Below are 23,172 nucleotides of genomic sequence, written 5' to 3' on the forward strand. Positions count from 1 at the left end.
CTGTAAACTATATAAAGTATAAACTAGCTGTGCTTACTGGGGTTCTGTTTCTCGTCATTTTGCCCTTGTGCAAACAGGCTGGCGGTGTCCCCTGTCCCTCGGCTTTGGCGGTTTTCATCTTCTCTCTAAATTTACAGGTGCGCTATGATTTTTATCACTTAATGCTTTGTTCGATTCGTCGTCTCCGCAACACACACACACAAGCACACAGTAAAAAGTAATGGTTGTGTGTCAGATTTTTGATTCAGCAAGTGGAGATGAATCAAAGCTACCAGAATACTGCACCGCCCGATTTGGCTCATTTGCAAGCCACCATGCGTACTATCGAGCTCGCCTGCAGTTCCATACAGGTAGAATACCATTTCCGTCTCCCTTTGATTTCTCCTTTGTTAGTGAAACTAATAATAGACTAGTGTTATTTATAAAGCCCCCTTTTATGTTCTGCGATATACACGGAAGTGGAAAAAAGAGTCAACCTTGTAGCAGGTTAGAGTATATACCTTGTACTAAAGTGTACGAGGATTTGAACATGTCATAGGTAAAGTAATCAGTAGGCTTATCATGATCTTGATCGTATTTTTGGGCTAAAGGAATGTTATTATGCTTGTCAGTTTAAGTTGTTAATAGGATGAAAATCTCAAACTTCAGTCGGGTGGTGGTTGGATTGGTGGATATTATACATTTTTACATCCGTTTTGGAAATGATAGAAAGCTGTTTTAGTGGGGATTTTGAGTTTTTCAATGTGATTGAAGAAGAGTAGATCTCAAGAATGACCATTCAGTCCTGGCTGGCCTAGAAATGTAGTACATTTCAGAACCTATACAATAACTCCGGGCTAAGGAATTAAAACTTCCATCATAGGAATCTGAGTCCTCAACAATTAAGTAATTCTGGTTAGACGTATTTTAACAGGTCAGTTTAGGGCCTTGTTGCTGTTTGTCTTACAATACTTCGTTATAGCTTTTCAAAGCTAAAAGCTCTAAAATGACTCTGATGACCTTTTTTTTGTTTCTTTTTTTTTTTTTTTTTTTAAATAATTTGCACATTGAACTTATATTAGACATAAAAAAGTTGATTATGGGGAATACGCCTTGGAGGTATTATTAAAAGCAGCTTTAAGCTTTTCAAATTTCGAAATACAGAGATGCTATTAAGTTTTTTCAATCAACTTTTTTGAAGTCAGTGTTGCCAGCTTCAGAAAAATCAGAACACAAGGAAAATAGGTCTCAATCTGCTTTCTGGCTTCTTGTTGGCCTTCAATGTGCTCCTTTCAATCCGTGTATTGTAATTATTCTAGTGTAATTGTTCCCTTAGTTCTTGCATCTGGAGAGTGGAGGCCAGCACTTTGAAGGAATGGGGTGGGGTGGTTTAAATTGGTGCACTTCTAAGCTGTTTCCGTATTTAAGACCCATTAACAAGAGGCAACCTTTGTGCCTTTATAAGGTCATTGCTGTTAGATACTTGGAACACAAAAATACTGGTCTGTTTATGTGTTTGATTTGGATTTGAGAGGTGTAGATTGCTTAGTTTGATAAGATTAAATAGGATAGTCATTTTGATGACCTAAATGCCGAGGAGTTGGGTGAAGGCTGATCTTGCCCCATATTTCCCACCTCTCCCCCTTTGAAGTAGTGCAAGACATGTTTGCTTTTTTAAATCTTGGCTTCACCTTATTACTCTAGGAGCTTGAATTTTTCAAAGGGATATTTAGTATGCAGCCCTCAAATTGTTGGCATCTTCATTTATGGAGCTGGTTGTGATAGGTTCATACTATTTATAATTTGTACAGGTGGGGATGTTGATACCCTCCTGTGTTTGATATATGAAACTGTCACAAAAATTGGGGGGCATTCTGGGGACTCTATGGGAGATACGACATGTCCATGTATAGATGAGGTGTTTTTTGGTAAAGTAGCAATATATACCCCTAATTTAGAGTATCCATTTGATAAGAATTCGTAGGCAGTTGCAAGATGCTCCTTTTTCAAATCGACAAAAGAAATTTTGAATTACATTTTTCTGAGCATCTTACCTATTTCCAAATTACCTATTGTAAAACAGTCCTGTGAATTTTTATGGAAATTTATGTTTGCCCAAATTTGTCTATTGTCCCCAGATGCATGTCAATCCATCGGCAGCTGAGGCAACTATTTTGTCATTAAGCCAATCTCCTCAACCATATCAGGCATGCCAATTTATCCTCGGTAAGTTTTGGAGTTTATGCATAATTACTGCTAGCTTCCTATGGTAATGAAATTTTGGTCATAAGGTGTCTGCAACGTGGACAATTATAGTCTAAAAAGCTAATGCCTGGGTATTAAACTTCAGAGAGTGTCTTTTGTAAACTGAATAAATACTGGACTTGAAGATCATATTGAAACATTATGGAAATGACCTATGTGATGATTTTTCAGAAGTCATTTTAAAATATTGAATGATTTATAACTTTAGAAGATTTGTCGCTTAAACCCGTCATCTAAAGTCAATGGTACGTTATCTGGCTGATTATTGGTCAATTAGGCAAGTCTAGCATCATGATTTTGTACAACCTGTCATTGAGATATTCATGGATATGTTGATTCAGAGAATAACTTATCCAGAAAGGTTTTGGTACTTTGAAACAAAGTCATTATATGATGCCTCCGTATCCTTTTATGCATTTGCTAGTTGCAGGATAGTACTGATGGTCACTTGTTGAAAAATGCTAGTGGTAATTCCTGTGTTAACTCCAATTTAGTGTCTTACTGTTTCTATATTTACTTCCCTGAGTATGATCTTGGTATGCCTGACTTTACTTGAATCTGCATTGGAGGGTTTGTAGCAGTCATGTTATGGTATTTGTAATCTTTACTTTCTTAACACCGCTTCCATTTGCAATGTTGAGTACATTTAGTTAACTAACCAAGAAGCTTTACAGAAAATTCTCAGATGCCAAATGCAAGGTTTCAGGCAGCTGGAGCGATTCGGGATGCAGCTATCAGAGAATGGGGTTTCCTATCAACTGATGATAAGAAAGGACTGATAAGGTAAAACTAATAAAGGTTAAGTAGACAGTGGCATAATTTGCTCAATATTGGAATCATTTTATTAACATTCCCCCTAAACAAAAAGAATAACCAGGAGAGTGGAGGGAGAGCGAGGCTAGAAAACCAGAATAGAATGATAGTCTTGTCAGTTCAGCATCGGTGATTGTTGCATTCCTTTTTGTGTGCCTGCTTACACTCACTCAAGCCTTTTCGTCGTTCCTCTGCTAACCAGGCACAAGTTGCACCTGTAATTTTTCTCCCCTATTTTGGAAATGTACTCTTTAGGGTGCTTTACGTGGCTTAGTTTTCATATTTGGCTAATCCTTGCTGGTCATTGTACTTTCTATTGTCTGTGATGGTTTGATGCTTAGTTGTAGTTGTCATTGAGAGATTTGCAATATCTGTTTCCTGCTATTCTTCCATTAATATGTCTCTTTAGTTTGAGTTCTCTCGTTACATGTTTTATATCTATTGCAGCTTTTGTCTGTGCTTTGTAATGCAACATGCCAGTTCAGCTGAAGGCTATGTCCAAGCAAAAGTTGCCTCTGTGGCTGCACAATTGTTGAAGAGGGGTTGGTAAGTTTTCTCATTAGTTGAAATTCAAACCATTAGAAGGTTTTCTAGATGTGCATGTTAAATAATTGAGGAGCTGTGATTGTCCCTGGGGGACCTCCCTATTATTTGATTAGAGTTTGTTAAAAGTTTAGGGATCTTGGCTGGTAATGCATCAAATGATATAATTCGGATGTGAAAGTTTAACAGGATGGAAATATGTGACAAATTGACACTTGAAATGATGATTAGAAATCATTTCTCAGGAACTAAACATAGCCAAGTGGGTTGAAAATTCTGTTAATGTGTGACAAATTTTGTCTGTGCAGGTTGCTTGAAAATTCTGTTAATCTTTCTATATATGTTCCATAAATTCATTACTTGATATGGGATATTTTATTCCTTATCAAGTGAAAAAAAGTGTTCATACCAACTAGAGCATTTACGCTGGGACATGAATGATAGAAGTACTATTGATAGAGTAACTTTCTTAATTGTAAGTAGCATTCAAGTCTCTCAACTGTTTATGCTTTTATCTTCTTTTTGTAGGCTAGAATTCACAGCTGCTGACAAGGGAACTTTTTTTTCTCAGGTAGTATCTCAAGAGTTTTTATCAACCTAATTTTAGTTACTTTTAAGCTACTATGTTTACCCTTGGGCATTTTCCAAGCATAAGGTTCACTGTTAATCTGGGCTAAATGAGTTCAGCACAATCATGCTTCTTAGTTTTGATCTTCATTTTTTTTTTGTTTCTTTGTTTAGTAAATCTGCTTAATCATCAAGTTATGCTCTTGATCATTAATTGTTCAATTCTGAATAGGTCTATTCTTGAGAAAAAAATAATAACTGCTTGTTAATGCATAATGGGCAATATAGTGTTTTTCACTTGTTGGCTGTTATTGCTTTAGTTTTTAAGATTTTGAAACATGCTAATAAAGTTTGGACCTACTGTAAGCAATTGTGAGGATGTATTTTTGGTTTATATATGAGTTCATTAAACTTGGAAAGGTGCATGTTGAATAATTACTTTTGAGAAACAAGTAATGGAAAATGGTGTTACATGTTAGACCTAATAATGATGAGTTTCTGTTTAAGGGAAGTTGGCAATCTTTTGGCACCCACAACTACTGAGTAGTACATCCATCTATCAGTAATTTTTGTTTGGAATAGATGTTCTTGAAAGGTTAGCAAACATGGATGTTTTGTACATTAACTGTGATTCATTCTGCTTTCTGTTTGCCAACTTCATGAGATCTGTGGACTGATTTTATTTGGTGTTTTCATATTTGTTCATACATGTTTTGTTTCTTCCTTTTTTTTTTTTTTTTGCTATAGTTGAATTTCCAGTTTATATACTACAGGTCAATCAGGCTGTTGCTGGAAGCCATGGTCTTGATATGCAGTTTGCTGGAATAATTTTTCTGGAATCCTTGGTACTAGTTATTCTAGTTTATGTTTGTTCATTGGAGTTAATGTTACTGTGTTTATGATGATGGATTCTAAAATTTTGTGTATTGATCCAAACAAAACAGGTGTGCTAGTCTACTTCTTTATTGTTCAAAGTGTCTTTGCTCAATCTTGTTAATAAGTTTATTTTGACCTTTGTGAAGGTTTCTGAGTTTTCACCCTCTACCTCAACTGCTATGGGCCTTCCCAAAGAGTTTCACGATCAGTGTCAAACATCTTTGGAGCTGGATTATTTGAAGGTCTTCTGATTGCATAGGTTCTTTTACTCCATTCGAGCCCTTATTTTATTTTTTTTGTAGCATAGGCTTTAGAAAGATCTTTTTTCATTTGATTTAGTATACATGTTCATTATTTTTTCCCCTTTGACCCTACAGAGCTTATATGGCTGGGCTCAAGATGCTGCTTCAAGTGTCACAAATAGAATAATTGCATCTGACTCTGCCATACCTGAAGCAAAGGTGTGTTCTGCAGCACTCCGTCTTATGCTTCAAATCTTGAACTGGGATTTCCGGTGCAGCAAAAGTACAGTTGAGATTGGCAGGAGAGGCATGGGCGTGTTAGGAGTCAAGAATGACAGCTATTCTGCCAGAAAAACTGAATGTAATTTAGTGCAGGTATGAAGATAAACTCTTTTCAAACGTGGTTGCTATTAGTCTTAAGTAACTAATACTCAAAAGAATTCAATTGAGAATATGGAAAAATGGTTTTGTTTGTGGTCATTTTTACCTCCTACATTTAACTACTTTTTTATTAGGGGTTTATTGACATTGTACCTAGTGGCAGACAACATGTATCTTTTCTTGTTTTCTTTTTTTTTTTTGCCTTGTTTTTCTTGTATACTCCTTCCAATAACCTTTCATTATCATGATTTATCACATATTTTTCATTTCAACATACAGCTACTCTAGAATATGTTTCTTGCTACTCATTCGCCGGTTGATTTTGTCTTTGTTTCTCCTTATGTGCTGCTTGTAGCCTGGTCCATCTTGGTGTGATGTGCTCATAACAAGTGGTCATGTTGGATGGCTTTTGAGACTATATGGTGCTTTGCGTCAGAAATTCTCATGTAAAGGTTATTGGCTCGATTGTCCTCTTGCTGTTTCAGCTAGGAAACTCATAGTACAATTCTGCTCCTTGACAGGCAACATATTTCCAGCTGGTACTAGTCCTTTTTGTTTAATTTTTTTTCTATGATATCTGTTACACATCTATCTGGCTGCTTTTTTTTTGTACTCATCTTCATCGTCACACACTGCCTTCCTAGTTAACTTCATTATTCATGTCTATGGACAAGTTTATTAACTTGTCTGAGAATATTGTTTTGGTTTAATTTAAGTCCATTGCCGTTATCATGCTTTCAAAACTCGTTCTCAATGGTTTGATACTTCTCCTCAATTCTAATGCTAAGTATCCATGCGTATTTGTGGGATAAAAAGGGCATTGAAAAGTAAATTGCACTGTTCTGTATAATGTACTTCCGAAGTCTTGGGCCACAAACTAGTATAAAGGTTTTGTTTCAGTAAAATTGTCTGGATGGTTGTGCTCATTTGTAGGTCTAGTATAGTTATTTCCTCGAGGGTTTAATTTCTTGCATTCTGATAGTTAAGAGATGCGGTGGAGCAAGTTTAGTGTTTACCTTTTTGGATAAATAAGTAGTGAAGTTTCATGTGAAAATTATGATTTAGGCCTTCACCTTACATGAGAGGGAGCTCGTTCCTGTTTCATGTCCCTTCTAAACCAGGGGCTTCTGTCACAAGATTATCCGGTTGGAAAAAACTGTATTTACAAGCAAGACTAGTTACCCCGTTTACAGTGCTTGAGTTCCTAACATCAATACTAGGGTCAGTGGATATCCGACTAGTAGCGATCAAAGAAAAGCATTTCGACTGAGGACTGGAGCTCTATTTGATGAGATTCAGCAAGAATTCTTAGAGAATTATCTGCTGGACCAATTCAAACAAGTTACTTATACTTTATGGTTAATTTTGTTGTTCGACTTGTTGCTGCATGTTCTCTATTCTTTCTGTTCTGGTAATAGGAGAGGTAGAGTGATAGGAGGAAATTACGGAATGTGTTTACTGCATTTAATTTAGTACCTGGCATATCCGGTTTTTCTTAGAAGCTAAATAATATTGACTAGAGAATATAGTCCAAAGGCTTGTTGCAACATTTTACAAACTGTTACGGTGGAAAAAGGAAAGAACTTGTAGAATTCTCATAGTTTTCTTTTTCACCTATTAATGAGAAGCAAGCTCACATTACTGAAGTGTATATAATACCTCATCATATTTGAAGTACTCCTATCTGGACTTGTCTGCTTTTGGCATATGGTGTGCTTTTATTGCGAGCCAATGCCCAGAATGATGGATCTTATGGATAGCCATGTCCTGAGATCTGCTGTGTAGATCAAATAGTAGACTTTCCTTTCAGAGATGTTTTGACATCTTGTGCATAGGCGCAGGCACCTTCATATTTATGTTAAAAGGTAAAATTTCTGTCGTAATGGTCAAAATTTTTTTATAACCTGGTGTCTGATGAACAGAGTGTTTGGTGGTCCAGTATATTTATTAAGTGATTTTTTTCCTTTGTTTGGTGGGAATGCTGGTTCTATGCTTGGAATTGTATCCATTACTTGGCACCCTTTGAATCGACTGGTTTTAGGAAGGTGATCTGATCATCTGAAGATAAGTTTCTAAAGTGGAACCAGAACTATATTCCTCAAAACAGTAATTTGTCTTCCCTGTCGATTTGATGTTTCTATTATTTGCTTTGAAGCTAAGCATTATGTAAAGATTTTGTACCCTAGTGAATTCCTATGATCTAGTATAATTGATGATTAATAGGTTTCATCTGGTTACATCCTGTTCTGTCATTCATCAAACAACCTCTGCTGTGGCTGTGAAAAGCTTCTTACTGCTTCTTGTTTTATTAGGGTCACTTTTGTATGAGATGTCAATTTTAATGTCCATTATCAGAGATCTAATCAATTCCAAAACTCAGATAATGGGCACATGCAAGGTCAGCACTTGCTCCAACTGCTCTCTGGGGTTGTAGAATGGATAGACCCTCCTGATGCGGTTGCAAAATCCATTCAAAATGGAAAAAGTGACAGGTTAAATAAGTGCTATTATCTATCTTCTGTTCATACCTTTCCATTTTTCTGTTGATTTAGTCCATCAATTTGTTTGGTTTTTTTCCAGTGAGTTGCTTGACGGATGTCGCGCACTTCTATCTATGGCAGCTGTAACTTCTCCACTGATGTTTGACCAACTCTTAAAACCTATAAGGTGAGATTCTGATACTTAACCATGAGCCCAGATATTACCCTTTGGAATTGTGAACATTTGCTTTAACTTAACGATGTATTGGGGCTTGGTTTCAAAAGCTGCTAATTTTTTAGGTTTAAAAAAAAAAAAATCAAAGCATGTTCTTCTTTTACATGTTGATCAAGCCAAAAGCCATTCTAGCCATTCTCAAAAAGAACCTCAAGGGCACTTATTCTCAAAAAGAACCCCAAGGGCGCTTATAAAAAGGCTTTTTTACTGGTTTACCAAAGCTAAATGCATAAGAAAGTTGAGAACACCTGAAAATAGCTTTTAGCTCTAAAGTAAGCTATAATCAACTGATTTTAAGCGGTTAAGATCAAACCGTTCCTGCATTTCGATGTTTGTGGTTATTGTCATTGTTTCATTGATTCTCAGGCCTTATGGAACTCTTCATCTTCTGTATGCTTTGATGAGTGAGGTCGTTAAAGACATTATGGAAAATCACACTGAAGAAGAAACATGGAGTTGGGTTGCACGTGATGTCTTGCTAGATACCTGGACAACAATTCTGATGGTATATGCTTTTTACTGGTTTAACATTTCTATTAAGATTTTGTGGCCACTAATCTGCTTGAAGTATCTGTTACCCGCTTATTATTTCATTAGTGGTGACTGGGAGATGAGCTTGGAGGATTCTTATTAAATGGGGAGTTTGGGACTAAATTGTAGGGTGACTGAGATGGTGAATTAGTTTTCTTTAGGAATCAAGTGTATGTTAAAAGTCTTCACGAAATGGTTCTAAAAAGCAGGTTTTTGTCTCTTGTAAACTTACATTTCAAGTTATGGCAAATTTATGAGAAAAAGTTATATGGCTTTTGGACAAGAATGGCACTGAAAATATGCTGGATTTTGATTAGATTGATTGAAATCAAATTCAGACAAGGTTTAATTTTAATTCAGCTGTTGAGTTTACTGAAAGCTTAAATTCGGATCAAAGTTTAGTTTCTGTTTTTTCTGAACTTGAATTGAGCAATAAGATATTTCCTTTGAAAGGTTTTGGCCCAGGGCTTGAACAACCTTTTTCATTTTTAGAGTCTTATGGGAGTTTTTTGTGTGTGCATTTTTCTTTTGCAGATTGAAGTAGTTTGTTTATCGTTGTTATTAATGCGGGTTATTTAGAAAATTGACTTTAGGAGTTTGTCATCTTTTCTAAATACTCCCTCCGTCCCACTTTGATAGTCTTGTTTTCCTTTTTGGTCTGTCCCAAATTGTAGTCCACTTTCCCATTAAGAAATGTAATGATCTTTCAAATTGTCTACAATACCCTTATTAAATATCTTGTTATTAATACATTGTTATTAAATACTAACCCATTACATTGAATACATTGAGCTTTTCCAATGCACTCTTCGTTATTAGCATAAGGGTATTTTAGGAAATTATTAATCTAAATTTATGTTTCCAACCAAATTAATTACACTTTCTTAATCTGTGTGAAAAAAAAATCAAGACTAAGTAAACGGGACGGAGGGAGTATCACATTAAACTTGAGCTCAAATTCCACCCTTAATGAATGTTATCATACATGAAGTATTGCGTGGCTCGATTCGACAACAGCCATAGTTCAGAGTAACAAGCTTCAACTGAATGTGGAGTTTCACTGGTGAAGAATCTGGGATTTTGGCAAAGGGAATGACTAAAAGCAGATAGCCTTTTGAAATTTAAATATGCAGGTGTGCTAGGGGAAATGAACTTTTTCTATTTTTCCCATTGTTGGAGTTCTGATTCTCTGGGACTAGTTCTGCCTCTTTTCACAAGTCTATGTTAGATCCATATAAGGCTGCAGTATGAACATTGGATTTTATTTAGACAAAATGCAAGAAGAGAGAACACTATTCCATTGTGAAAGGAGGTCGATGCCATAGACACAGGTTCCTGTCGATTGTGTTTGTGTCCTCAGCAGCCTAACCAGAGCGTGCATGCATTTTGCACTATGTAGTTAGTTGCATCTTGGTTCTGGTTTTTTGCATGGGGAGTGGATTGTGATTGCTTGAATAATAAATGGTTGTGCTGCAATACACAAGGGCACTCTCAGTTGCCAAAGGTGGTGTTGGCTCATGAAATGATTTCACTAGTGAAGCTGGTTGCTTTTCATTTCTGGCTGGAAGTGATGTGCTGTATAATCGATTGAGGGGTGTAATATTGATATAGTGTATAACACTTGCTGTTAAATGAGGTTAATTTAAGTATTTTGTGAATTTGTTGGATTTATCTGTTTATAAAAGTGAATTGGACTTATCTTTGATAGCATTTGACTTCTCTGAAAAAGTGGTTAATTTAACTAAAGTCAACAAAGTTCATTTATGTCAGTGATTTATATGTCTTTTGAAGTATTAACGTTAGTTTGGCTTCAAAATGAAAGCATTAATGTATTTACTCTCTAATAATGGTGTGTATCATGTATTGTAGTTTTCTCCCTAGTGATCTAAAATTCTGTTTCGACTCATGAACAGCTATTGGATAGTACTAGTCGTGATGCTTTGCTTCCATCAGAAGGGATCAGTGCCGCTGCCAATCTTTTTGCCTTGATTGTAGAGTCTGAGTTAAAGGGTATTTCTTGTTATCTGGATCATTTTGATAAATTCATTTTTCACATTAACGGTTACTCCTTTATCATATTGTTCGTGGATTAGTTGTTGATTTCTATTCTGTGACCTATGTAGCTGCCTCTGCATCTGCCTTCAGTGATGACAATGATGCCGATTACTTTCAGGCTTCCATTACTGGTATGGAAGCTACCTCATGATTGCAGAAAGCTAAATCTTTGCCTTAATTAAGGCAGCTTATTTTTGGCACCAGTATCTTATTATGCCTTATTTTTTTTTTTTTTTGGTAGCTATGGATGAAAGACTAAGCTCCTACGCTCTTGTTGCTCGAGCAGCTCTAGATGCAACAGTTCCTTTGCTAGTGAGACTTTTTTCTGAGCGTTTTGCAAGGCTTCATCAGGTGTTGACTATTTTTAGTATTGTGATCTATCCATGATGCAGAGAATTACAATTCAGCTGTTTGTCATACAATATCTTCCTGTCTGAATCATGAGCATCCTACTAACAAAAGATCTGGGGTTCAGCCCTTTTTTTGGGTTGGATCAAACAACTTTTTTATGTCTTTTTATTCTAACCTACTTTCTTTTAGTAGAAGTTAAATGGTTTCCATGACTAACTGGGTATGAGGGTCTCAATGCTAGATTGGTATATTTTGTGAAAAGACTTCTGTTTGTGGAGCTTCTGGAAATGCCTTGATTCAAAAGACATGTTTTTGCCTTATGTGGATTATATTGTTTTTCACAAAGCTTGACCATTTGAGGGTAGATGAATTGGGTAGGTGCTTTCGTCATATGACTTATCACACAGGAATTGTGAAAGCCAAAAATCACAAAGCATTTCTTCTTGGTACTGGACCTTGTAGAAAACTTCATTGCCATTTTTCAGTTCCTGTCCCTTTGTATGGATGGGGGATTTAGCAGAAGTCTTGTTGCTGTTTCTAGACTGATTCCTCCACTCTGGATTTTTTGTTTTTAGCAATGGAGAGAGAACTTTCCTCTCCAGATTAGAGTTTTTTGTCTTACAAGCCTTTTAACATTATAGCCAGCAGGGAAGAATGCCTGCTTACTTTTTTGAGCTAAATATTGTATCAGTACCAAAATAATTCTTGTCCTGTAAAATGGTGCAGAACATGAATAGAGACGTATGTTTGCACCTGTAAACTCCTGAAGCCTGGTGTCTTTGTAGTTCTGCCAAGCTTTGGCTTTATAATCCATTTTTGTGATTCAGTGTACATCGTGTTTGTGCCTTCTCTCATGTTCAATTCCACTTTAGGGCAGAGGCATTTGTGATCCAACTCAGATATTGGAAGAGCTTTACTCACTTTTACTGATAACCGGGCATGTTCTGGCTGATGAATGGCAGGGTGAAACACCATTGGTAAGAAACTCCTTTCCTGGTTGTTTGTTCTGTTGTCTGGTTGGTATAATTGACTTTGTGGCAATTATATTTGTTACTCGGAGGTCCTTTTGACAAAAAGATAGTATACTTTAATCAGATGATAGTTATTCCCCTGTGATCACCTCAAGAATCCGTGACTTTATGTTCTTTGACATCTCCTAATCTATGTGCCCTTTATGGCTCAACTGGTACTCTGCTTTTCTGTTAGCTGGTTGAGAATCATTTTAACTGCCGATCTGGTGACCTGCACCGCCTAATTACTAGCTTCAGATTGACGGCTAATTTACAATTTGTAGATGTGTAATTACAAGAGATCACCCGTTATCATCTCTGCACTGTCAATGATACTGCTCGTTTTAATTCTGTCTAAAGATATGCGCTATTTCAGGTTCCAATGGCTATACAAACCCAATTTATGGATGTGGTGGAATCAGAAAATCATCCAGTTGTTGTACTTTCTGGGTAATGTCATTTGTTCTCTTAGTTTGAACTTACATCTAACCCATAACAGATGTCTCTTTTCAGTAATCTATGAATTTCACAAATTCTTTACCAGAGTGACTTGTGAATCAGAAGTTGACATATCATTTTACTTGTTCAGTATAGTGGAGAAGAAAGCAACTAAGAAACCTCATTCATTTTGACAAATGTGACAGGATTGTGATGTCGTGAACAGTCATTGCTTTGAACTGAAAGTCTTTGTCTGTAACCTATATGATAGACCCAGTGAATGAGAATGATAAACAGCCACCTTTATTTTGTTTTGAGTTTTTTTTAATGTCTTTCCACCCATCTGGGATGATTGAATTCACTTGCAATTTCAATTTTTCTTTGTTTTAAATTTGTTCAGATCGATTATAAGGTTCTCGGAACAAAGTTTAGATACAGAGATGAGAACATCATTCTTCAGTCCTCGGCTTATGGAGGTATTGTCCTAGTTTTCAAAATTTGACATTCTGTTCAAATCACTTTTTCCATGGCACCTTACAGCCCCCCCCCCCCTTCTTTTCTCCTCTCTCACCCCACCAAAAAACAAAATAGAAAGTATTCTTGTCCACAGTAAAGAAGAGTAGAAAATACCTGATATTTCATATTATGTTTTTTTCTTGTTCTGTTTCTAACCTTTTGGTGCATGCTTTGCTCCTTTGAAGCCTTTGCTCATTGAGTAGGGTCTCTTTCCCACCCTCGCAGCTTGTTACGATCTTGTTCTCCCTCTTCTGTTCATTTGTGTACAATCATGCCCTGTGCTCACAATTAAATGGGGAATTATGATTCTTTGTCATTTTACGTATTCATTTTCTCCATGATCTCCACCATGATTTGCTTGGACCTTGATGGTTTAATGTTTGTGCTGCTTCTCTATTAGGCAGTCATTTGGTTCCTGGCAAGATGGTCCTGTACTTATTTGATGCCTCATGAAGAAAGTAAAGGAAATAACCTCACCATTGATAATTTCAAGGAAAGACAACCTGAGTCAGAACTGTCCAAGAAAATGTTGTTTAGTGTTTTTGGAGACAATGATCAGGGAAAATTTGTTCTTGATGTGATTGTTCGCATTGCAACTGTCTCACTTGTCTCTTATCCTGGAGAAAAGAATTTACAGGTATGAAATTTTGAAACTGGTTTTGGAGGTTTACTGTTGAATACTTTAGTTTAGATGTTATTGGGATTTGCAGATCTTAGTACTTTTTTTCATACTTCATGGTTACTGTTAGAAGTGATGTACAACCACCAACTCGGTTTTTGTTGATTGAATCCTACTATTAATAAAATTGCGCTTTCTGTGATACCTAGTTTCGAAGGTCAGTCTTTTATGTCTTCTGCAAAATCATTTTTTGGCTAATCTTTGCAATCAAATCTAGCTTCTTGTTGCCCTAGCTTGAGCAAAGGTCTATTTGATCAAGACTTTACAGAAATGGCAAGTTTCTTATAGTAGGCCAATGGGGGGCAACAAATCATGAAAGGTTCCAATTAAGGGAAGCATTAGTCTCTTTTTCATGAATTGTAGATATCATAGCGTTCTTTTGAGATTACAGTGTAGAAGATGTGGGGAAATTTTGTTTTCTGCCTCCTGTTCGCATTTTCTGATGCCATACCTGCTTTTGTGCCCGAGCAAACTGAAAAAGCTTGCTAAAACTTTTATGTTGAAATCTGGTTTAACCATTGCTTACTCTGGAACTTGAAGTTGACTGTTTGGTATCCTAATTTATTTATGCATATGACAAGGAGCAATGGACAAGGAATCTCTTTGTTTAAGTTATTGGGCTTCTTGCACCATATTTACCTTTTCCTAATAGGTCATTCCATCAAAGTAATTTTAGTTCTACATATCTCCCGTCTCTCTATTCTTTTCTATCCAACCAAAAGACAAATTTATCTAATGTAACAAATTTGAAATGCTAAGACCATCTCCAAGAGGCGCGGGGGAAGACCCATTGGGTAACAGATGGGAGGGTGGCTGAAATGGCTTCCCAGGAAAGGATGATGGGAGACATGGAAACCTTAAATCTTAACACTTATTTTCAAGTTTGTAGATAAGAAAACTTATGATTCTCACTTCAAAATATGGGTAGAATAATCATACTCCAGGCATAGTTAAGTTCTGAATTAGGTAATAATGAAAATTTATATCTGCCAAGTCACACCACAATTTAGTATCCTAGTATGGGCTAGCCAGATGAGATTTGATTCACCAGGGTTGAAGACATCTATCAAATCTAAATGCTTTTTCTTTCTTATTCGTCTTCCCCTCTCTCCCTCTCTATCTCTCCCTCCCTCTCTCTTTCTCTCTCTCTGAGGTGGCCAGAGCACCTTTCTTCTATGAAAGCAGTAACTTGTCCTTGGAAAAACCTTTTTAATATGACATGCCTCGAGCAGTCTTTTTGCAATCAACAAAGTTCTTAAACTGCCGCAAAATCACCCAATTCAGCTCTTATATTAGTTATCTGAGTGGTCTTCTGACCAGTTCAGCCTTTTATGTAATCAGTGTTGGCAACAAGGCTATATTTTGAGAAAGCATTCATCTTTTTGCTATGTTTGAGTGATCATCTTAGGAAATATGTAGTATCGAACAATAATATACTAAGTAACTACATGGTGCAATGAGAATGATTTCTGTAATAATCAAAATTCAGGCAAAAATGTAAGAATGCATAATTGTTTTACCATTTTCTTTTTACAAAAGTCCACCCAAATTCAATTTGTTTGTTTGAGTATTGACCAACCAGAACAATGGAAAGTTATATGCTTCAACCCAGTTTTGCACAGCCTAGCTTTACCGCATTCTTCAAAAATCAGCCTATTAAGTCTCTTCTTTCTCAATGTATCTCTTATTTCTTTATCTTCATCTCAACATATTTGAACGTGGCTTTAGCTCAACTATTCGTGAAAACCATAAGGACTTGGACTACAGACTTTTTTCGGGAAGCATAAGTTTTGTTTGCCATGCAAATGTTTGTAGGGAGATGGTGTCTGTCTGCTAGACTGTATTGATGATTTGTGCTTATGTCTCGATTCTTGATGCCAAATGTGAGACCATAGTAGCCTCAGATTTTACATTCCTGAGTAATTGCCACAAGGGTTTATCCTTTGTTATAGTTGGTGCTTTCATTAACTTCTTTTGGTTTTGAGCAAAAATGTGGGGGCTCTGCAAAATCCTTTTTTTTTTTTTTCAGGAACTTACCTGTAACCAGTTGCTTCACGGACTTGCTCGACGAAAAAATGTTCGTGTACACCTTCTTAATTTGGTAAGGTATTAGCTGTTTATGCTTCAAGATTCTCTCTCTCTGACACAAAACAGCACATGCATGCACCTACATGCAGATTGGGTGTCTGCATTTGTTTGTGCATATCTGTGTTGCTTTGTTCAGTGCAGCATCTTTTTATGTTCCTTGCTTTCCTTTGTTATCTGGACCAGGAATGGATTCAGAAGGGTCGCAGGTAGGGTGTGAAAACAAGAAATTTACCATTTCAACGGAACCTAGCCCCTTGACACCAGCAAATTTTTTGTCCCTTTCATCTTTGGTTTCTTTATCTATGGGGGACAGCACATTAGTTAGATCATTGAAGAGGGGGACTTTTTCTAGGTGTTCAAGTATAAACAAGTTTTCTACTATGTTTTCATAAGAATTTTCCTGTAGAATTTTTCTATTTAAATCATGAAGTGTTGCAATAATCAAGATGTGATTATAAAATCTACACTGTATAAATAACGAACATAATATTGCTGATATATTAGTTAAGACTATATATAATTTCAACAGAGAAAGAATGATATATAACCTTGTAAGGCAGGAGCCAGTGTAGATAAGTGCTGCTAGGCATCAGAAGCAATAAGGGCCTGACTTACCCCAAGAGTAGGAGAGGGAGAGTGAGAGGGGGGAGAGAGAGAGCGTGTGTGTGTATCTGTGTGTGAATCCTTAATGCAAGTACAAAAAATAAGTCTCTGACCTTTTTAGCCTCGTATTTGCTTCTCCAGATTGGTTATTTGCTTGAATAATTAGCTCAGGAGTTCCTCTAGTAATTAGCACAGAAGCATGATTATGCGAACAGAAAGTTTTCCTGGTAGTTGTAAATCACTAAAAGCTTATTTGCTTAGTCATCCCTTGAAAATGTTTTACAAGATTATATACTTAGGAATTCTCATCAATGAGTGTCTGTTATTTACTCTACAGGATTCCTGGCGCAATTTAGCAAATGCTTTTACTAATGAGAGAATTCTGTTATCGCTGAATCCTGTTCATCAGGTAATAAACTCTGGAAAAATGGTACATTTCCTGATTTATTCTACAAAAGCATGTCAAATGGAAGTGGGAGGGGAAGTTAATATCTCCCTTTGTTGCTTGTTAGCAGAAAATGGAAAGAAGCCAAGAAAATTGATTTACTTTCCATATTGCTCTATAGTTTTATTCACCTTGTAAATTGTCATGCAAAAGTTTCATTTTCCCAATTATTTCTTTCCCAAGAAATGACCACTTCCCCTTAACCAACCCAGATGCTTCATTTTTTATTTCAGCGTTCACTGGCTCAAACCCTTGCTCTGTCAGCATCTGGAATGAGAAATTCTGAGGAGTCAAACCAGTGAGTTTCTATACATATATGCATACTTTTTTTGAGGTTTTCCATTCAACTTCATTCTTAAATCACAATTTTTAACAGATTTATAAGAAATGTAGCAAGCCACATGACAACTTATCTACTGCAACTCTCAGTAAAAGATGATCTGAAAAAGGTTGCCCAACAGCCAGATATTATTTTGCTGGTATGAACAACTCCTCTTCTTTTGCTATACATAGTCTTGAAAAAGCTTTTGATGGTTGTTTGACATCCCACAGGTGAGTTGTTTGTTGGAGCGGCTTCGTGGGGTTGCCAGTGCTTCCGAACCTCGTATTCAGAAGGCCATTTATGAGATGGGTTTCTCTGTGATGAACCCAATCTTGATTTTTCTTGATATTTACAAACATGAGGTACTAATTTTTTCAGTTCATGCACCATGCTGAATTTCAAATGACAAGCCTTTTTTTGTGAAAGTTGCGTTATCCCATTTTTACAGGGAAGGCTATAGGTTGTTAGTGGTAGACAGTCTTCGTTCTTGGAGACATTAGATTGTGTACATTGATAACTTTCCCAATTATGCAAGTGGTGAAAGCCTCCTGCATTGCGTTTGCCCATTGTTTTCATTCTAATAAATATTTACTCTGGAGATCATTGTGCAATTGGCGATCTTTCAGGTAATAATTATAGAAAGGGGTTTGACTACTGAAAAATAAGGATTCAAAGCCACTGGTAAACTTAGAGATAATAAAGATAGAAGATGTTAAGGTTCCAAACTCAAATTATTGGTTTTTTATGGGCTTTTGACGATTGAAACTAAAGCTTATTAGACTCATGGTTGCTTTTTGTTTGCAGAGGTTAGTTTGCTTAAATAATTCAATGAAGTGTCAGTTTTCCTTTCTCTACCTTTTCTTCAGCTGATTATTTGAAAGTAATTGACAAAAAAAATGCTTTTGTTATTGTGACGCTGAAATCCCTATAGCTTTTTCATAAAACACTTCAGGATCAGCTATTTGCAGTTTATAAAAAGCTGAAATAGAAGTCTGAAAGCCAACAACAGCACCTTACAGCTTTTAGCTCAAGCCATTATTTGCTAATCTTAAGCAACCAAGAAGAGGCTCTGTAATATGCAAATTGATTCCCTGGTCTTTTTTTTGACTGCTTTGCATAACTTAAAAAGTATTTAACTTTTTAGTTCGGTTTCAGCCTAGGGTGTCTGAAATTACAATTGCTGATTCTTTTTTCTTAGTCTGTAGTTGTCTATCTTCTACTCAAATTTGTTGTGGATTGGGTGGATGGCCAAATCATCTACCTAGAGGCACATGAAACTGCAGCTGTTATTGATTTCTCTATGCGCTTGCTCCAGAGTTATTCTTCTCACAATATTGGCAAGGTACTTACGATCACCCTTTTTTCTTACATGAAAGCTGATCTTGAGATATTAATAAATTAAAGATGAAATTTCTGTGTTTTAGTGCTGGAGTTTGGAATGTGAACTCTTGAACAGTTAATAACAAATATGCAGATGGGAAACAAATAAAGTATTTGAGGATGGTTTCTGCTTGAAAGTTCAAAATGAAATGTCAATGCTGCAAGTTGGTTTTTTTTTTTGTGTGTGCGCGTGGTTGGGGTGGGTTGTTGGGTTTTGGGGGTCGGGGGCCGCAGAATGGCCATTGTTTGAATATGATACGGAGCCTATCCAAACTAGCGTATAAGTATGCCAAATATCTGTAGTGCAGATGGTTGAACACGTTCTCTCTCTCTCTCTCTCTTTTTTAATCATTTAACTCCGGCATGACATTCTAAGCATGAATATCAACCACGTGCATTTGTTATCAAAGCTGGAAATTAAGCGCTTAAAAAGTTATGAAGGCATTTTATCCCTGATAAAATAGTCAGCAACATAAGCTGGCCAGTGAGTTTGCCTCTTAGCTCTCGTTGGAGTAATTTGATGTGAGAATTCTCTTTAGCAAAAGTCTGATATAATTTCTTAGAGATTTTTTAAACTTAGGTTCTTTCGCTCTGCTTAGAGTTGTCTGATCAGATTGGAACCTGCCTCTCTTCTCTTCTTCTATATTGATCTGTTATTTACTCTTCAGATTTCAGTTAGTGTTTCAAGCAGCTTAAGGAGTGAAGAAGATACTGAGAAATACAAGGATTTGCGAGCCCTTCTACAACTACTAGCAAGTCTTTGCACTAAGGACATGGTAGCTGCTCCTTTTTTTATTCTTTTTTTTTTAACTTATTTTTTAATATAGCAATCAGCTATTCTAACATTTGAGAATCTCTCTTTTTTGTTTCACTCAAAACTATTGGAATTTTTTGAACATCTCATATCACTTCTGGATGTCTTATATCATAAGAAACAATTGTCCATAAACATGTCTTTGCAGGTTGATTTCTCATCAGAACCCGTCGAGTCTCATGGTACAAGCATTTCTAAGGTACAGATATGTGTCCCTTGTTCTACCTGGAAAAGCTTGTTTTTGTTTTATCTCAAGAAAGATTTTGGTTATACAGTTATGTTTTGGTTGTACTGTTCTGTGAACATACTTCTTTTACAGGTAGTCTATATGGGTCTTCACATAGTTACCCCTCTGATTACCCTGGAACTGTTGAAATATCCCAAGCTTTGTCATGATGTAAGCCCTCTTTGTCATTTAAGAAGTAATATAGTCTAATAGTTGGGTAATTAACACAACATTTCTGTTTGGGCAGTATTTCTCTCTTCTGTCACACTTGTTGGAGGTTTATCCTGAAATGGTCATGCAATTGAACAATGAAGCCTTTATACATATTGTTGGAACTCTTGATTTTGGTCTTCAGCATCAGGTGAATTTATTGTTACTGTAGATTCTACTCTTCAATTTACTGCAAACTGTGTCACAACAGCTTGCCCAACCAAGGTCTACGTGAAGTTTTACTAGACTTACACTGAAAGATCAAGCTTATGGAACTTGGATTTTTAAAATTTGGTCATTCTCTTTGCTCTTTTTCTTGATTTTGTCACAATGTTACTCAGTTTTTTTGACATCTTGATGTACATAGGACTCAGAAGTAGTTGATTTGTGTCTAAGAGCTCTGAAGGCACTTTCATCCTATCATTACAAGGAAACTGGAGCTGGTAAATCTGGGTTAGGCTCATATGCATCAGGTTATGAGGACCTTGCTGGAAATAGTCAAGAAGGAATTCTTGGACGGTTCCTCCACTCATTGCTGCAATTTCTTGTTTTTGGGGATTACAGGTAAGCTGTAAGAAAAACTTTTGACCCAGTTAAAAGTTTGGCTGAACATCATGGACAACAACTATTATAGTAAAAGAAATTACATATCTATTTTTTGAGTATGCTGCTCCCAATCCCTTACAGTTAATGTTGAATTTGAACATGTGATCTTAATTACCTTTCCTCTCCAGCAACGATCTTGTCAGTGCTGCTGCAGATGCTCTTCTGCCGCTGATCCTGTGTGAACAAAGTATCTACCAGGTATCACACACAACCTTTAAAATCATGCTATGGCATACTGACTAATAATATCATTTTTTGGGAAGGCATGATATCTTAACAATGCAAACTAAGCTCCTGGGTTTCCAATCATTCTGAGGTTTCAAAAGGGCTGAATAGTTTTAGCTTTAGTTGCTTTATCTAGAAGCAAATAGGGTTTCCTAGTGCCCTGACCTCCCCTCTAATGCCATGGTTTAGAAACCTTATGAGTGGTGTGGCTTGCTTTCAAGAAGTTAATTGAATTCTTAGTAATGCATCCCCACATCCCCATAAAATTTTTTGTTGTGTCTTTCATTTTTACCTAATTTTGTTCTTGGCACAATCAATGCACGACCTACTTATAGTGGTTTTATGCTCAAATTGCTCGACTTAGGACCTAATATAGTGTATGAAGCATTAAAGTTTATGCTGCTCTGGCACCATAATGACACTTTTCGACAAAGAGAATGTTGTCTTGGGAGAGTTCTAAATGTATATCTAATTTTCTCGATTTTTGCTGTTCAATGCGATGAAATATCTGAATTATTTTTCTCCCAACTTTATGAGTGGAGAAGCCTCCTTTGGGTGTTGATGTTACATCGCTGAAAATCTCTTTTAACTGATTTTGGAGATCGACACCTGATGGAAATGATATGCACATGTCTATGAGTCTGAATATTACACTGTGCCATGCCATTTGTATCAGTAGTTTTTCTGCCTAATGGAACGAATACTAAATATGCAGTACATGCTTTGCTCTTAAATACTTTTCTAATTATTATTTTTTTCCCTCTTCAGAATTGGAATTTTTATTTTATTTTAATTTTTTTTTTTTTTTTTTGGGACAACGTTCTTCAAACATGGATGGATTTTCAATTTTGCAGAGATTGGCTAACGAGTTAATTGAAAGTCAGGGGAACCCGGCATTTAGGTCAAGGTTGGCAAATGCTTTTCAATTCCTTACAAGCGCGAACCACCTGTCTTCCACACTTGACCGCAGAAATTACCAAAAGTTCAGAAAAAATCTACAGAGTTTTCTGGTGGAAGTTCGTGGATTTCTTCGTACTATTTGATACATGCAATTCATCTGTTAAATAACTGCCCCGGGTGCTCGCCCTTGTGTTTTCGCTCTTCCATGCATTTACAGTGCTGTTTTTGCTGTGGGTTAATCAGGTGCATCTATGTCACGTGGTGTACAGTTTTACCCTTGGTTGGGGAAATTTTGGAGAGAACATGTTTGTACATTTAGATACAGCTTGGATAAAATGTTTTGACCTATATCTTTTACCCTTTTTAGGGTGAAAAAGTACAACCATTAGTTAACGTGAAAACAATTATGCCAAAAAGTGGTTTGCCGTATAAACAAGTATATGATGTTCTCAACACGAAAGGGCAATTTTTGCGAAGTGACGTCTCGTAATGAGTTACCGTGCAACTCCTCTGGCAATTTGTCTTAGTTATTGAGTAAGGTCTACTTCGTGCTCTTGCATTTTTTTTTTTTAATTTCAAAATGTCTTTTGCTTGCTTGTTTTCTGATTTGAAACTAATGATTGTGACTGGGGTTTAATTATGATACACTTGTTGTTTATACATATTCATTGTGATTACAGTATACTTTCTATTCTTTGTAGGATGGAATTCATTCCATTGCAGGGTGTCCCTAAGGCCATCCACAATGGTTTACAAGTGTAATCTACATGACACTATTTCACTTTTTTCTCTTTTATTACATTTTCACTCACAATGGATTATACTCCACAAGGTGTAATAGCATGGATTCACAATTAAATCAAATATTTATTTTAATAATGCATAACTCATAGCCCATAAATAAATAAAGTAATTTTTAAAAATAAATTTGTTATTTTTAAAAAATAAAGTATTGACTTTTATTAAGATTTTTTTATTTTCTAAATAATATTATTAATTTCTAAGTTTGAACAATATATCTTTTTCTATCTCTCAAAAATAAAATATCATAATAATCCATACTTAATAATTCTTTATGTAATTAGTTGAAATCCATAACATAATATTGCATAATTTAAATCAAATAAAATACAAATAATAACAAAATGAACGTTGCAAATTTAGTGCACCATTGCAAAAAATGAACCTTGAAACCTTTAAGTTTGTTGGGCAAAATTTTGTCATGCTGCTAAATTTTATAATGAGTGATCCACCCATTACACGCATCATAATGCGTGTAATAGGGTATTACACGGCCACAATGGATGGCTGTGTAATGAATCCATATTTTATCAGACATTGCACTTCTTATTATCCTCCGTTGGAGATGCTCTAATGTGATTCCGGTCCATG

The 23,172-nt window shown here is 36.1% G+C and overlaps 1 protein-coding gene across 8 annotated transcripts; it reads left to right on the plus strand.

The window, feature by feature from the left end:
- Nucleotides 1–22,256, plus strand: LOC113725574 (uncharacterized). 8 transcript variants are annotated; one of them, XR_003457365.2, is made up of 33 exons: nt 1–137; nt 236–350; nt 2,118–2,205; nt 2,919–3,027; nt 3,505–3,603; nt 4,129–4,171; nt 4,941–5,012; nt 5,190–5,285; nt 5,421–5,660; nt 6,022–6,205; nt 8,047–8,158; nt 8,247–8,333; nt 8,748–8,886; nt 10,826–10,922; nt 11,036–11,098; nt 11,209–11,318; nt 12,191–12,295; nt 12,705–12,778; nt 13,167–13,242; nt 13,683–13,919; nt 15,991–16,067; nt 16,990–17,061; nt 17,331–17,395; nt 17,474–17,576; nt 17,650–17,781; nt 18,618–18,761; nt 19,468–19,575; nt 19,762–19,812; nt 19,933–20,010; nt 20,087–20,200; nt 20,417–20,613; nt 20,784–20,853; nt 21,735–22,256. XR_003457365.2 is itself a non-coding variant. In XM_027248820.2 (33 exons), exons 2-33 carry the CDS (start codon nt 258–260, stop codon nt 21,921–21,923), a joined length of 3,519 nt encoding a protein of 1,172 aa, XP_027104621.2. In that variant the 5' UTR covers nt 1–137; nt 236–257; the 3' UTR covers nt 21,924–22,256. The 8 variants fall into 8 exon arrangements, 4 of the variants coding, with proteins under 4 accessions (XP_027104621.2, XP_071930112.1, XP_071930113.1 ...); XM_027248820.2 differs by having other exon boundaries at nt 15,991–16,062; XR_011838871.1 differs by lacking the exons at nt 19,762–19,812; nt 19,933–20,010; nt 20,087–20,200; ... (1 more) ...; nt 20,784–20,853; nt 21,735–22,256 and having other exon boundaries at nt 15,991–16,062; nt 18,625–18,761; nt 19,468–19,677.
- Nucleotides 22,257–23,172: the final 916 nt, after the last annotated feature.

This window comes from Coffea arabica, chromosome 2c (genome assembly GCF_036785885.1).
Source record: "Coffea arabica cultivar ET-39 chromosome 2c, Coffea Arabica ET-39 HiFi, whole genome shotgun sequence".
Classification (NCBI taxonomy): Eukaryota; Viridiplantae; Streptophyta; class Magnoliopsida; order Gentianales; family Rubiaceae; genus Coffea; species Coffea arabica.